We start from the raw sequence: 12,941 nt of genomic DNA on the forward strand, positions 1-12,941 counted from the left end.
TGTGTTTCATAACAGTGAGTGAAATGTAATTTCAGCAAGAACTGACACTGCTCAAGCGCTGAATCAGGTGCGGCACACCTCAGTTTATTCCTGTTTTGAGGCCTGTTTCCTCAACAGGGTGCAACTTGTACAGTATGCACAGCTCACACACCTCCTAGTTGTTTAAGCTATCCACAAACCACAGGTAATTTCTTTACCCGCTTTAAAACTCGCTCTCAGACATTTTGACTCAACCTGCTTGAGTGCCAAATTAGCCATGGAGGTATAGATATAATCGGGGGTGCAGAGTGAGCTAAATCACTAGTGATTTAATTGCTAATTAAATGCGGGTTATTGCTTAATTACAGTATGTTACATCCAGAGCAACCTTGTGAGCAGTGCCAGAATCAATGAATGGTGCAGCATCCCTGTTGTTCTGTGGGGATCCCTCTGCTGCGGATACTGCTGACTGCCTCTAACCCGTACAGTTCGCAGCAGCTGCCCATCCATCTGTGGCAAAGGAGGGCAGAAGGGGGAGCAAATGGAGTGGAATGGAGGTGAACAGGGCCGGCATGAGCTTGGGTTGTGGTCTTATCTCTGTATCCATGTGTTAACAGGCCCGTAGTTTGATGGGGGATGCAGAAAGTGATGTCACAGCCTTGGAGGCGCCCGTCACCACCATGACAAACACCACCAGCAGCTGCAGCAGTACCACCACCTCGCTGACGCCCTGCAGAGTGAAAGGCCCCAACCACCCAGGAGTCCCAGTACCCATAACCAGTGCATCCGCCTCTCATTCCTCATCAGCAGCAACTTCCTTCTTCATCAGGTGAGCACCTCGACAAAACTGCTGTGAAATTTTGGACTGATTTGATTGTGTTGTTGTGCTGTACATCAATTTTGTTGGTGTAAAATGTGTTTGCAGACACATTCAGGCTCCAGTTTGTCCTCCAAACGGAAAACCGAGAAGGTTTGCACAGACTTGCCTTTTTCTGCCCACTGAAGTTGATGGTTCAGGTTGCTAGCCTTAGTGTAGGGCACCTATTCAGTAGAAATGTTGATCCTACCATGCTTCACTTGTTTTATTCTGTGGGATGTGCATCATGCAGCTAAATGAACCTTCAGTGACAGGCACCAGTGAATTTGAATAGATAACAGAGTTACATAAGTTTATAGAAAGAGCGAGTGTGTCACGAAGGGAGCTTAGGGTAAAGCTTAATACTGTTCTGAGGTATTTTATTATGTTTAGTCATATTTTTTTGTTTACACAGACAGCTAAAGATCAGAACCACTAATTCAGGAAATTAGTTCAGCTTAACTGTTTGTGTATTGGAGCTTGGAAACTGTTTCTGTCCTGTTTGGCACTAAAAAATGGAAAAAGAATACAGAGCACTTTCCTTCTGTCCTTCCATTCATCCATCCATCTTCTTTGTGGTAGACTATCATTAATAGTTCTGGTCATGATAAGAATTTTGATCTATCAATTTCATTATAATTTCCAATTAATGATGTTTAAAAATGAATGAAACTGTCTTTTTTGTCTTTCTGGATTGTTCATTTTATTATTTTCTTTGTTCAATGACTGCATAAATAAATATTGACAAATTTGAATTACCGTAAATGCAGTCATATTGTGCAGCTTAGTGATACAAATCACTAAAGAAGCATATTACAAGTGAGCAGCATCTGCGTTTGTGTAGCAGTGACTGCTGTGCCATCACGGTTACCTAAAATAGAAGTAATAAGTAGTTTCACAATACCACAAAGTATTATAATGAAATATTCCCCTCACCTAGGTTTGGCAGTCCACTCAGTGCATATGTCACCTGCCTCTTCTCTCTAAAGAGAGCTATAGTGTGATGAATATTGATGAGAGAAGAAAGCTGGCTTGAGAGCGATGTGTAGAGGCATTGAAACCCTGCTCCACAGGAGGCGTAAGGAAGCAGCGAGGGGACCTGTGGTGTGTGACAGGAAGCCCACAGGGGATCAGTTTGGAGGAAAGCGTTTCTCTGAGGTGTCCAAATGGGCTTTATCTTCTCAGTTTTCACAGCGCCAGAGTATATCAGTGCAACCATAAGGGCTTTTCTTTCACTGAGGAAACAACCCAAATCCATAACTCAACATGCAACCTCCTACCTGCAATGGATGTAATCAGGAGCTGCAGGGTTAATTTCTGATTTTGATTTATTAAATTTCATGTTTTCTTTGGACGTGAGCTCACAACTCGCCTTCTAATCCGAAAGCATGTTTTTTCCCTTGTAACTGGTGCTGATCGGACAGACGCGTCCACCTTTCATCTCGTCCCAAACAAAATCTGTTGCCAACAGCTCTGTGTTTGACTTGGCCCGCAAAAATACAATCATCAGGGTCAGACTTAAACAATGTCAGAATCTGCAGATAAAGAAAAGGTAGAAGAGATGTTTTTCGCTTGATTTGAAGCACACTCGCTTCCTGACCCTCTGCAGCTGTTCTCTCTCTGTAATTGCTGATTAATACCTAAAGCCCAAAAAGTGAAAAACAAACGCATCAATCAACAGTGTTTTTCTTCTTCTGTACTCCATTTGAAGGAGTAAAATTGAATAAAATAATTGTCCATCATATTTTCGGGCTGATTGAAAATTTATATGTGATTAGTATTCGTCTTTTGTTCTCTGAAGATTCAATTAGTGGCATGCATGTGTAAATGCTGAAAGCCCAGCATATTGCAGCAGAATAAGCAAAGAGCAGTTTGTACCCCAGTGGAGTACAAACTCCTCTTCAGACTCTTGTCTGACATGTAGCAACACTGCCTCTTCTCAAAAATTTAATTTCAATTAGATCTCAATTTGTCTGAGCCTACCTGCTCCAGTTTAACTTCTGCTGAGAGACAGAAAAATCAGCCTTATCAACATAATGTTCAACATTTCAATTAGTTTTTTTTTTCAAAATGACCTAATTTAAACTGCACCTAATTTGTTTCGTTTAAGATTTCCTCTGAGTAGGAAAAACATTTTAAGAAACAAAATGTGCAAAAACAGCAAGAGTTCAGATTCATATTGGGAAGCGTGATTGTTTACCTCCAATTAATCATTTCGGTGACTTGATTAGACAAATCACTTAATTATTTTAAAATTGATTCTTTAATCAATTGTGATGTTTTCTGTACTTATTAATTTAATGTTTGGATTAAGTAAATAAGGTGCCTTTCCACATTTTGTTACATTGCGACCACAACCTTTATTGTATTTTATTGATATTTTATGTGACAGATAAATACTAAGAGAGAAAATGTAAAGTAGAGGGAAATTGATGGTTTACAAAGTATTTTACAACAATTTTTTTTGAAAGTGTAGGATGAATTTGCATTCAGTCCCTATAAGGAAATAACTTTCTGCATTTGCAGTTCTTTTAGACTAAAGGCGTCTCCACAGCATGATACTGCCATCACTTAGTAGAAATGTTAAACTCAATTCTGATATGAAAAGAATATTAGACTCATATTTCAACAGGAGTCTTTCTGATGAAGATCAGAAAAATATAAACAATTGCAGCGTGACATTTTTTTTATTTCATTAATTAGGCCAAATTAGTTGGCCTTTCTGATATTTATCAATTTTGAAAATTTAAGTTCTGAGCTTCTGTTTAGCAAGACAGCAGATGTTAAAAGTGCTAATATCTGTTATTGAAACATGTAGTTCTGATCTTTTTGCAATTCTCCAGTAAAGTGCTGATCATAGCAAAACGTATAAGCTAACAAGCTAACCCTGACCTGTCTGCTGTGCTCCTCGGTCTTCATGCTTCATACATTAATGAATATTTTACATTTTTTGAAACAATTGGCACTCCTCTCCTTTGTCCTCCTTTTATTCATAAACGCAGAAAATATACTCTGAAGCGAGGATTACCTCTGGGTCAACAATGGCCAGTTGGCAATTATTCTAACTATAAAGTCACAGGAAGATGGGATGAGTCCGCGGTCAAGCTCTGACTGGGTGGAGCGTGTGTCCGCATCTCATTGTGTGTTACAGAGGTGGGGACGGGGTAATGAATTTAGAGCCAGTGTTCGGCTGAGTTGCACGTTAACCACTGATTGCCTTGTGACGGAGCATATGATTAGTGTATTGACACAGTGTTGTGTAATGAAAACAGGGGGAGCTCTCAGCAGGGGTGAAATGGTGGAGCTAACTGCTGCTTCGCAGGTTCCTCCACCCACATCTCCGTCCCATCAACACCTGCTGATTGTGACGCTGTGTTTGCTACAAGCTGGGCTCGTGGGATTTTTGGGTGCACGGCGCCTCGGGGGGTCCACTGCTCAATTTGCAGCCCAGTTAGATCTGCAGGCTCAGATCTACACAGCAGGATTAGACTGTTTTCATGGTTTATTGATACTCCCTTGTTTATGGGTTTTTGGAGGACGTGGTGAGTCCATTTATCACTTTGTTTCTTTGCCATGATCCAACCCTAGAGATGGTTGATTTACTTACTCTGATGACATAAAGAGGTAAAGAATAAAATGACTCAGAGGGCCACTGACATTAAGGTGGCACACTAAAGGCAGGTGGGCTGCTGCAGATGCAGGGCAAACAGCTGTTTGCTGGAATGTTACCCTGGGGGGAGCGTCAGGAGGAAGTGGTTTTATGGTCACCCATCGCTGTTTTGCAGCTGCTGCCCAGGTGAGTGTTTGTGTAGTAATGACTGTGATTGTGCAGAAATCCTCCTGTAATTGTGGCAGCAGGTCCATTTAGCCTTGCTCACACAAGACACTGCCTTTGTGTCAGCAACGCACTCTGCCCTTCATCCCCCAGGCTGCTTGGAGTATCCATAGAAACAAGTGATTAGCTCGTGGGAGTAAAATGTGACTAATTTTTCTTTCAAAAAGTGGAGTGGGGAATTAGGAAGTTGCAATAGCCCACTCACGTCCAGTGAACTGTAATTATGTCGGGGGGCGGGGGATGCACATCTCATCAATGAGTCCCACACGTTGGAAAGTGGAGGCACTGCGGGGTCACAAGTGCCTGAAAAACACATGTTGGATTACTTACTAAAGTCTATTGTCTATTCATGTGAGCTTAGGAGTTGGAAATGAAGTCAACGGAGTTCATCCTGTTTGTTTTTAAAGGGGGCAATGATGCAAACACAATGTGCATCAATCCATCTATCCACCCATTGTCTTCCACTTATCTGAGGTTGTATCCTGGCAGTAATGGCACCCCAGTGGTAAACTCCAAGACGATGTCGGGCCAGAAGAAATATGTACCAACTTGCAGGGAGCTGAATGCCCACCTTATAATGGCAGTCTGACATCAGAGAAAGGTCAGACTACAACAAACAGAGGAGACATCGGCGTCCTTATGCCGGCGTTGAAGCAACAAGCTCCTCATATGTGGCAGCGGATACTTATATAGGTGGCATTTTGGAGAAATTGAAGTTGGCAATTTTATAAGAACAATGGATTCAACACTTTTGAATGATAAATTACATTTTTGATGAACTCAATGATGCTGTGAGATCGCTTGTGCAGCCAGCTGCACATTCTCCAAAGAGGTTAGTTCCTGCAAATGAGCGCATTACTGCTGTGTACAAACTGGCGTAATGAGAAATAGCAGCTTTGTGAAATACACCATTTTCAATATGGCTGAAAAATCACTTCATCCTAACGTAAAAGCTTTTTGTCAGAAACCATGGTTTTTCCGTACTGGTGTGTTTCCATTAACCATGTTTATTTTTGTAATTTCAATTTGCCCAATTTTATGGTCAATGGGAACACAGCTAGAGACTGATCTTTGCCAGATTGTGCATGGTGGTTGAGTTGTGGCTCCTACTGGAACAGGAAATGCTTCTACTTAGGCCGACCACCTTACAGACAGACAGACACGCTGAGGTCAGACATAGTGTAAGCCTGGGAACAGACAAACATCTGGAGCTTCAGGAAATGCAGTGATTTTATTCTCTAACAACAGGGGGGATCCGTGCAGTGACTCTAGGGACAGACAAAGCAGGGCATGACTGTGTTTGGATTGTTGCGCCGTGATTGACAGCAGGGATCTTAGGCGGTGACAAACAGACAGAATAGATTACAGGGAGCACAGGGGTCTGCTGAGCGCAGTTGGTCTGGCCCACATAGCCGGGGGATACAGACTCAGAGCAGGCCAGTCAATGCCTGGGATGAATGTGCTTATAAATGCTGTCATTCAGAAGTTGAGCTTAGACTGATGCTCCTCTCTGAAAGAGTCAGGAGAGGGAGGTCTGCGTCTGTGGAGAAGAATATTGGATTCACTGCCATGGGAGTCAAGTAAGTTATGTTGTACACAGTGAATACTGAGCTCACCTGGATGTGTTAGAGCCTTCTTGTGTGTGTTTGTTGGCTTGAATCTGCCCTGTGAGCTGTTTTTCTCCCTCTTTCCTCTCTCTCCCGATCTATCTTTCTTTATGTGTCACACTCTTTTTTTTTTCTTTTTTGTGTTGCTCTGTGGAATGTGCAGTTTTGTGCTGCTGGAGTTGGACTGTGTGCTCCCTCGAGGTGAGGGGCTAATAGTTTTGTTGTCAAGCTGCGGCGAGATGGATTCCTCCACCAAGAGAGAGGGAGTGTAAGCACACTGTATGGTGTGTAGCTGTATTACATACAGCAGAAATCCGGGCTCTATTTTTTTGAGGAAATGGCCACAATGGGGCAGAAGATGTTAATACTGTGTGTACCTCTGGAGACTGACAAATGAGAATTGACTCATATCAATCTGTTGAATCTGAGCAACACATGCCCACGGCGGCAAGTGGCTCATCAGAAGTATTGAGTGGTAGCCGGGATGGTTGAGCTGGTATTTGTCTTTGTTTGCTGGCGGATAAAGCACCAGCTGTTTTTTTTTTCCTGTCATAATCAGGCTGATGGGACTAATGGTTCCTTCTGTGCGGCAGCGAACATTGGCTGCACCAGCTGAGGCAGCAAAACGATTGGAACCTGCAGAAAATGCCAGGTGTGAATTCATCCAAGACCTGTCGGGTTTCGTCAAGGCTGAGGTGTTGATGAAGGTTAAGCTCGGCCTTGCAGCCTAAGGGATCTGCACTTTTTCATTCACCTGCACACAGCGAAAAGTTGCATCACAGATTCAAAATCATACTGTAAGTCTAAAGACATCAATGTTTTTAGTGATAGATACAGATTAAGTCTTTGCACAGAGTCAAGAACATGGAAACGACTAAAATTTAGTCACAATATTTCAGCAAGGTTTTTGAAGAGTGGGCAGAAATATTTCCAGATTTTTTTCATTTAAAGTCTAAACGTTTACCATCCATCCATCTCTATTTCTGCTTTGCTTTGAAAATCTGAGTCTGGAAAATAATTGAATGTTACCATGAGAAATCTCTAGAACACTGTTTACAGTATTGAGCCTTTGGACGGAAAAGATCACGTTAGTTTTGGGGCATACCTGTATAAATTGCACACAGCAGAGAAGTGCATGTTGAATATTTCATGAGAGATTTTGATATGAATTCTGTGTTCAGTTTACAGGAAAGGCAGCTGAAACTCTCAGGATTTATGTTGATTGACAGCAGGTTGTGGGTAGTTTGTTTTAGAAATGTGATTTATTTGGAAATTTCTATTGAGCGTGTTTGATTTAAAAGACTTCTATCAAAAGTGTGCGTCCTGGTGATGCAGCGCTCGCAGCCTCGGGGGTTGGGCTTTGTTATGACTGGCAGATCAGAATCACTTGTCCCTGACGTTATGAAAAGCTCCAGAAATTGGAAAGGAAGAATAGCAGAAGTTTTATTACGCTGATAACAGAGGGATATTTTGTCCCAGTTCCCTTGCTCCACCAAGTAAATCCCCTGAGTCAGGAAGTGTGTCTGGCCCACTCACATTGCCTGAAGCGGTCAGTGAATGTGGGGATGACAAACAAAGAGCTGAAGTGCTGACACAAGCCTTTGCACTCACCCTGGGTCCACATGTGTTGAACCCTGTGGGGAGCAGGGAAAGCACTGCTGTCTAAACCTGACAGTTTCATTTCACAAACAGAAATTAGTGGCAGAGATTAATTTTCTGTTGAGATTAGAGATGCACTGATCAGAGTGTTGTGGCCATATCCAGTCACCAGCTTCGTAAGGCTACAACCGACTTTTATGATTCTGATTTCTCTTTAAGCAATTAAAAAAAAGATCAAACAATTGATTTTTACCTTCCTGCCATGATCGGCTAAAAGATGATGGTGATGATTTTGAGCTTAGCATCTCATTAACAATTAGCAAGGTTAGTGTAGCTAGCATAAATAAACCAGCTGTCTGTGTGTGCATGAGCATGTAAATACTTATCTGAACTCTTAAGATATAATAAAATATGGCAATATTTCCACAAACACCATGTTTCTATAAGACTGAAGCCTAAGAAGGATAAAGCAAAACAACTTTGCTGCACTCCATTTAGCCTTCCTGTTATCTGCTGAAAGGCTTGCTCTCGCATGCAACCAGAACTTTTACATTCTGTGTTTCCTCTTTGTTCATTTTTTAATTGGATCACTAATACTAAAAATTGCTGAAAAATATTCACAAACACCAGTCTCCAGACAAAAACTGTGGTTGTCAGCATAATGTGGCAGAATTTAGGAACAGTGCATCAACTGATGGTAAACCGAGCTTATATAAGATATTGTAGCTTACAATTGAGTTTTTATCCCATTCCAGGCACTAACATAACTCAATCTATTGTAGGTATGTCACTTGACACAGAGCTGCCTTTGTCAGTCATGACTGTGGTGACAACAGTAAAAAAAGGCTAAATTGTGTGCGATTAGTTGCATGTGGGCAGGAAAGGCCGTGCCCTGAACATCAATCCCTTTCGGCTCAGTTTGCCTGCCCACGTCGAACATTCCCTGTCTAACTGGATAACAGCCCTGATGGCTACCCACGGGGCTTCATGATCAGTACATTAGCGTTTAGTTATCATGAGTATTTCTCTTACTCCCATCCCGTGAAATGGATATTATGTGTCATGACTGTGGGGGCTCAAGGATGCCATCGAAACATCTTTAGTGCCCCTCAGTGAAAGGTGTCATGCAAATGGAGTCTATTATCTCTGTCATTAGGAGTAGCTGATTTCACGTTGTGGCTCAGACAGTGTAAGAGTGAAAAAAGAAAGACTGGCAGATAAAGTGTGCTATCGAAGTTTATGACCTTATTGTGGGCAGTTGTGGAAAAGAGGCTCATGATCTTGTGTGAGTTGCCTTTTTGTGCTACAATCTGGATAAACAAAGGTGTCTCCTGCTGGGGCGTCTCAGACATCGCTGCTCCTCAGTACTCAGCTGTGCCATGCCCTTCCTTTCAATAGGAACAACTAATATCTGCCTAATCACCAGTTGCAAGTTGATTTCCCCAAACACATGTGCTTTATTTTTCAAGAGATGCACATTTGGAGGATCTTATTCTGCTGAATGTTTACTGGTTGGACTGGTCTTTTGATAGTCAGGCGCTATGATTACCACTGTGGATTGGCGATTGTTAGGACAGGCGATTTAGCTTTTGTCTCATCATCCTCCAAAGCCAGATCATTTAATTGTGATTGCTGCTTTTTTAATCTCCATCTATTGCTGGTGTTGCTGCAGAAGGGTTGAAACAGGCAACTGTGGGGAACTCAAACTAAGAAATTATTGGACTAATGAGAATGCTGCAGCACATATTGTTGTGTTGACATATATTATTATCTGGGAATGTACAAATTAACCTTTGACCTCTCTCTAAATTAATGTAATTAATATAAATTGAGGTACAGACATAGAGGAAACATAGTGATTAATGCAAATTGCATTGCATATATCCACCACTTTGCACATTTTAGAAGGAAAATGCAAAAATGTTTTTGTGTCTCTCAATGTTTTGACATCTCACCATAAAATTAAAAGCTACAAAGGGAGTTTATTCCTGATATTTGTGTCACCACATGCATTGTCTTGAACAGAAGGGATTATACCCTGTAATCAGTTCATGACCTTGTATTTGAGAAGCAGCTACAGGGTTTTTTTTTTTTAATCTCTTTCTGCACATACTCCAGTTGTGGCTCCCTGTGTGTGCTTGTTGGCTTTATGGGTATGTGATAGCGGATGAACTGCTTCATTTGAATGAGACATCGGCAAACACATTTCTTCAAGATCAGGATTACATTAGGCATGGGCCACTAACCCGTACCAACATGGACAGAGGTTTTTAACAGTTACTGCTTCAGGTGTTAAGGAAGCCCAGGTTTCTTTTATTAGTGGCCTTTAACTTCTGTATTGTTTGCTACAGTACCTCTCAGTATCCTGTTGAAAATGCTCCATGTATTCTCAATGAGGTTTAGAGGTTTAAATCATCACTTTCATGATGATTAAAGCAGATATTTGTTCTTCTTGTAGTGTGGGCAGGTAACAAATCCTGTTGAACTGCATCAACTTTGGACTTGATAAACCATAGTGGACCCACAGATAACATGGGTTAAATCACCAGTGACTGGAAAAACTTCACACTGGACCTCAAACATCGTAGAAGTTGTGCCTCTTAACTTTTCTTCCAGACTTTAATTCTAAGAGAAAGTCACATTTTACTTGTATTGTTACTGTTGGCATTGAGGTTATCACACCTTGAGAATCTCGTAACCTTCCATTCCATTGATTCCACCTTGCATTTATTGAACCCTGATACAAATACTTAACATCTTTTATCTAGACCCATCTTTTTCATGCAGCACACCTGCACCTACTATCATGGCTATCAGCACAACTGTACAGTTCATTTCGATTGAACCTCTGTCTAGTTTTCATTGGGTTGCATGTTGGCTGGAATATAGATAAAAGATTAAGAGCATGTGTTGAAAATCCCCTCCCCCAACGCGTTCTGTCTGTCCCGTCAGTGTGCTGATTAATCACCCCCAAATGTTCCTAGCTGCCTGTGGGCCTGTTTGTTGTGATAGCCTCTATGCGGAGAAGTGCAAATAAATAATCGCTAGGTGTCTTCCGCTGGCAGAAAGTGATTAATGAAGCAGAGAAGTGGAGCAGAAGTAAGCTGACTTTTACCCCTTTGCCTGTCAATCCTGTGCTCATCAAGGTCTTAAGTTGTGTTATGAATTAAATTAAAGGACAATATATTTGATTGAAGAATTGTCTCATGTGAATCAACCTCTTTAGTCTTTTGTCTGCAATATCCTGCTTCCAGTTGATGTCTTTTCAAGACAGGAAACATCATTCAGCCTGTGATGACTTGAGGTGAGTGCCAAGACATTTTTTGTGTGCCCTGAGTAAAACCGCCTGAGGTTCTAGGGAGGTTTCTGAGGGAAGATGTGGGTGGGATGATGGGTAAACTAGAGTTCAACATGTGTGTGAAGGATGTGAAGCTGTTCCAACCTCCCCGCAGCCGTGGAGAGGAGTGTACAGCAGAATACCAGGAGCAATGTCTCAGGAGCACGGAGAAAATGCAAAAAAAACCCTCAACAAAAAACGGAGAGATGAAAGCAGCTGTTAATCTTCATCAGCATGCCAGAGGTGGGGAGACTGCCGTCTGTGAAGATGGCAAGAGCATATCTTCATCATCACGTGTCACCTATCAGCTGAAAAGCATGCTTACCTCCAAAATTTTCACTTTCAACTGCCGGAAAAAAATTTGAGGCAAAGGCTGAGTATTTTAGTGCTGCAGGTAGTCTGTTGCTGCAAATCTTCATTCACACGTCTGTCTCCTGTTGCAAATACCCTTTGGCTCTTTTCCTCTATAGATCCTAAAATTGTAAGCTTATCTCATTGACATACAAAAGGTCCTGCCAAGTCAAAGCCCAGTGCTTTGTTCAACCCTTCGTGGCCAGTTAAGGCCACATTAGGAAGATGAGATCCTGAATGCTGGAAAGAATAATAAAGTGAATGGTGAATGGAATTATACCCACATATTTCCTTCCTGTGCTTGTCTTAAGCCATCCTTAAGCCCCCTTTTGGCGAGACGTCTTAATGGCTTTTCAGTGTGGGAATGTGACAGATAAGTGGATGTGTGACTCAGTCAATGGGTGCAGGGTGTGTAGAGATGCAGTCAATTTCAGGAAAGCAGTTTAAAAAATTACCTTGTTTCTAGGTGATTATGGACTATAATATTTTCTTATCCATCACAAATAAGTCTGCCTTTCTAGCACAGACTCATAGCTCTGATTGTAAAAGCAAACATATGTTTGAAGTTCAAGATCTACATTCAGAGCCTATGCCCTTATTTCTCCACAATTCTCAATGTATTTTGCAGAGATTTTATGTGACAGACCAACACAGTGCAAATTTGTGTACATGGTTTTCCCACCTCATAATTACCATCTACCCACAGCATGATGCTGCCACCTCCATGTCTCACCTGGAAATGGTGTGTAGGGTGCTGTACAGTGTTTATTCCTTACACACGGCACTTTGCTGAGAGCTTCACAGAATACTCAAATTTATCCCAAGAATAAATAACTAATTAAGTCTAGTTCAGTTGGTGACTGCTACATTGCACTATATTTAGGGGAATCAGAGTACAAAGCATTATATGCAAATGTACACACATATGTGCTACTTTGTTTTGGTCTATGACACAAAATGGCTCAGAAATATATCCAAGCCTGGGAATTTAACATGGTAAAAATAAAGTGGTGTGAATACGGTTGTTGTACGTATCATGTTGCCAGGGTACTTTACATCCAAATATGTACAAAATACACTAAGCTGTTGCTACTTGCCAATGCTTGCATTTCTGTTTACACTGATATACTGTAGCACCAAACCAGACTTTCTTGAATATTGATGAGTTTTTTTCACTTTTTGTCACCAACTGTTCCATTTATTCTTGGCCGACTGGGGATTCCCATCTCTGGGAATAAAGCAATTCCAAGCTGGCTGTGGCATAGTCCCAGCAATCATTTTTTTCTCTCCCCAGTTTTCTTCTCAGGCAGAAAATGATTTACCTCCTTGTGGACAGCGCTTCATTGGCACAGAGCCAGGCTCACTGATCGAAGAGAG

General features: G+C 41.6%; 1 protein-coding gene across 1 annotated transcript in view; it reads left to right on the plus strand.

Moving 5' to 3' along the window:
* Positions 1–12,941, plus strand: part of kif26ab (kinesin family member 26Ab) — an 83,062-nt gene that overhangs the window by 42,091 nt on the left and 28,030 nt on the right. Inside the window, 1 exon segment of the mRNA XM_044143267.1 lies at positions 597–808. Coding sequence (XP_043999202.1) covers positions 597–808 — 212 coding nt within the window.

Source organism: Gambusia affinis, linkage group LG16 (assembly GCF_019740435.1).
Source record: "Gambusia affinis linkage group LG16, SWU_Gaff_1.0, whole genome shotgun sequence".
NCBI classification, from domain to species: Eukaryota; Metazoa; Chordata; class Actinopteri; order Cyprinodontiformes; family Poeciliidae; genus Gambusia; species Gambusia affinis.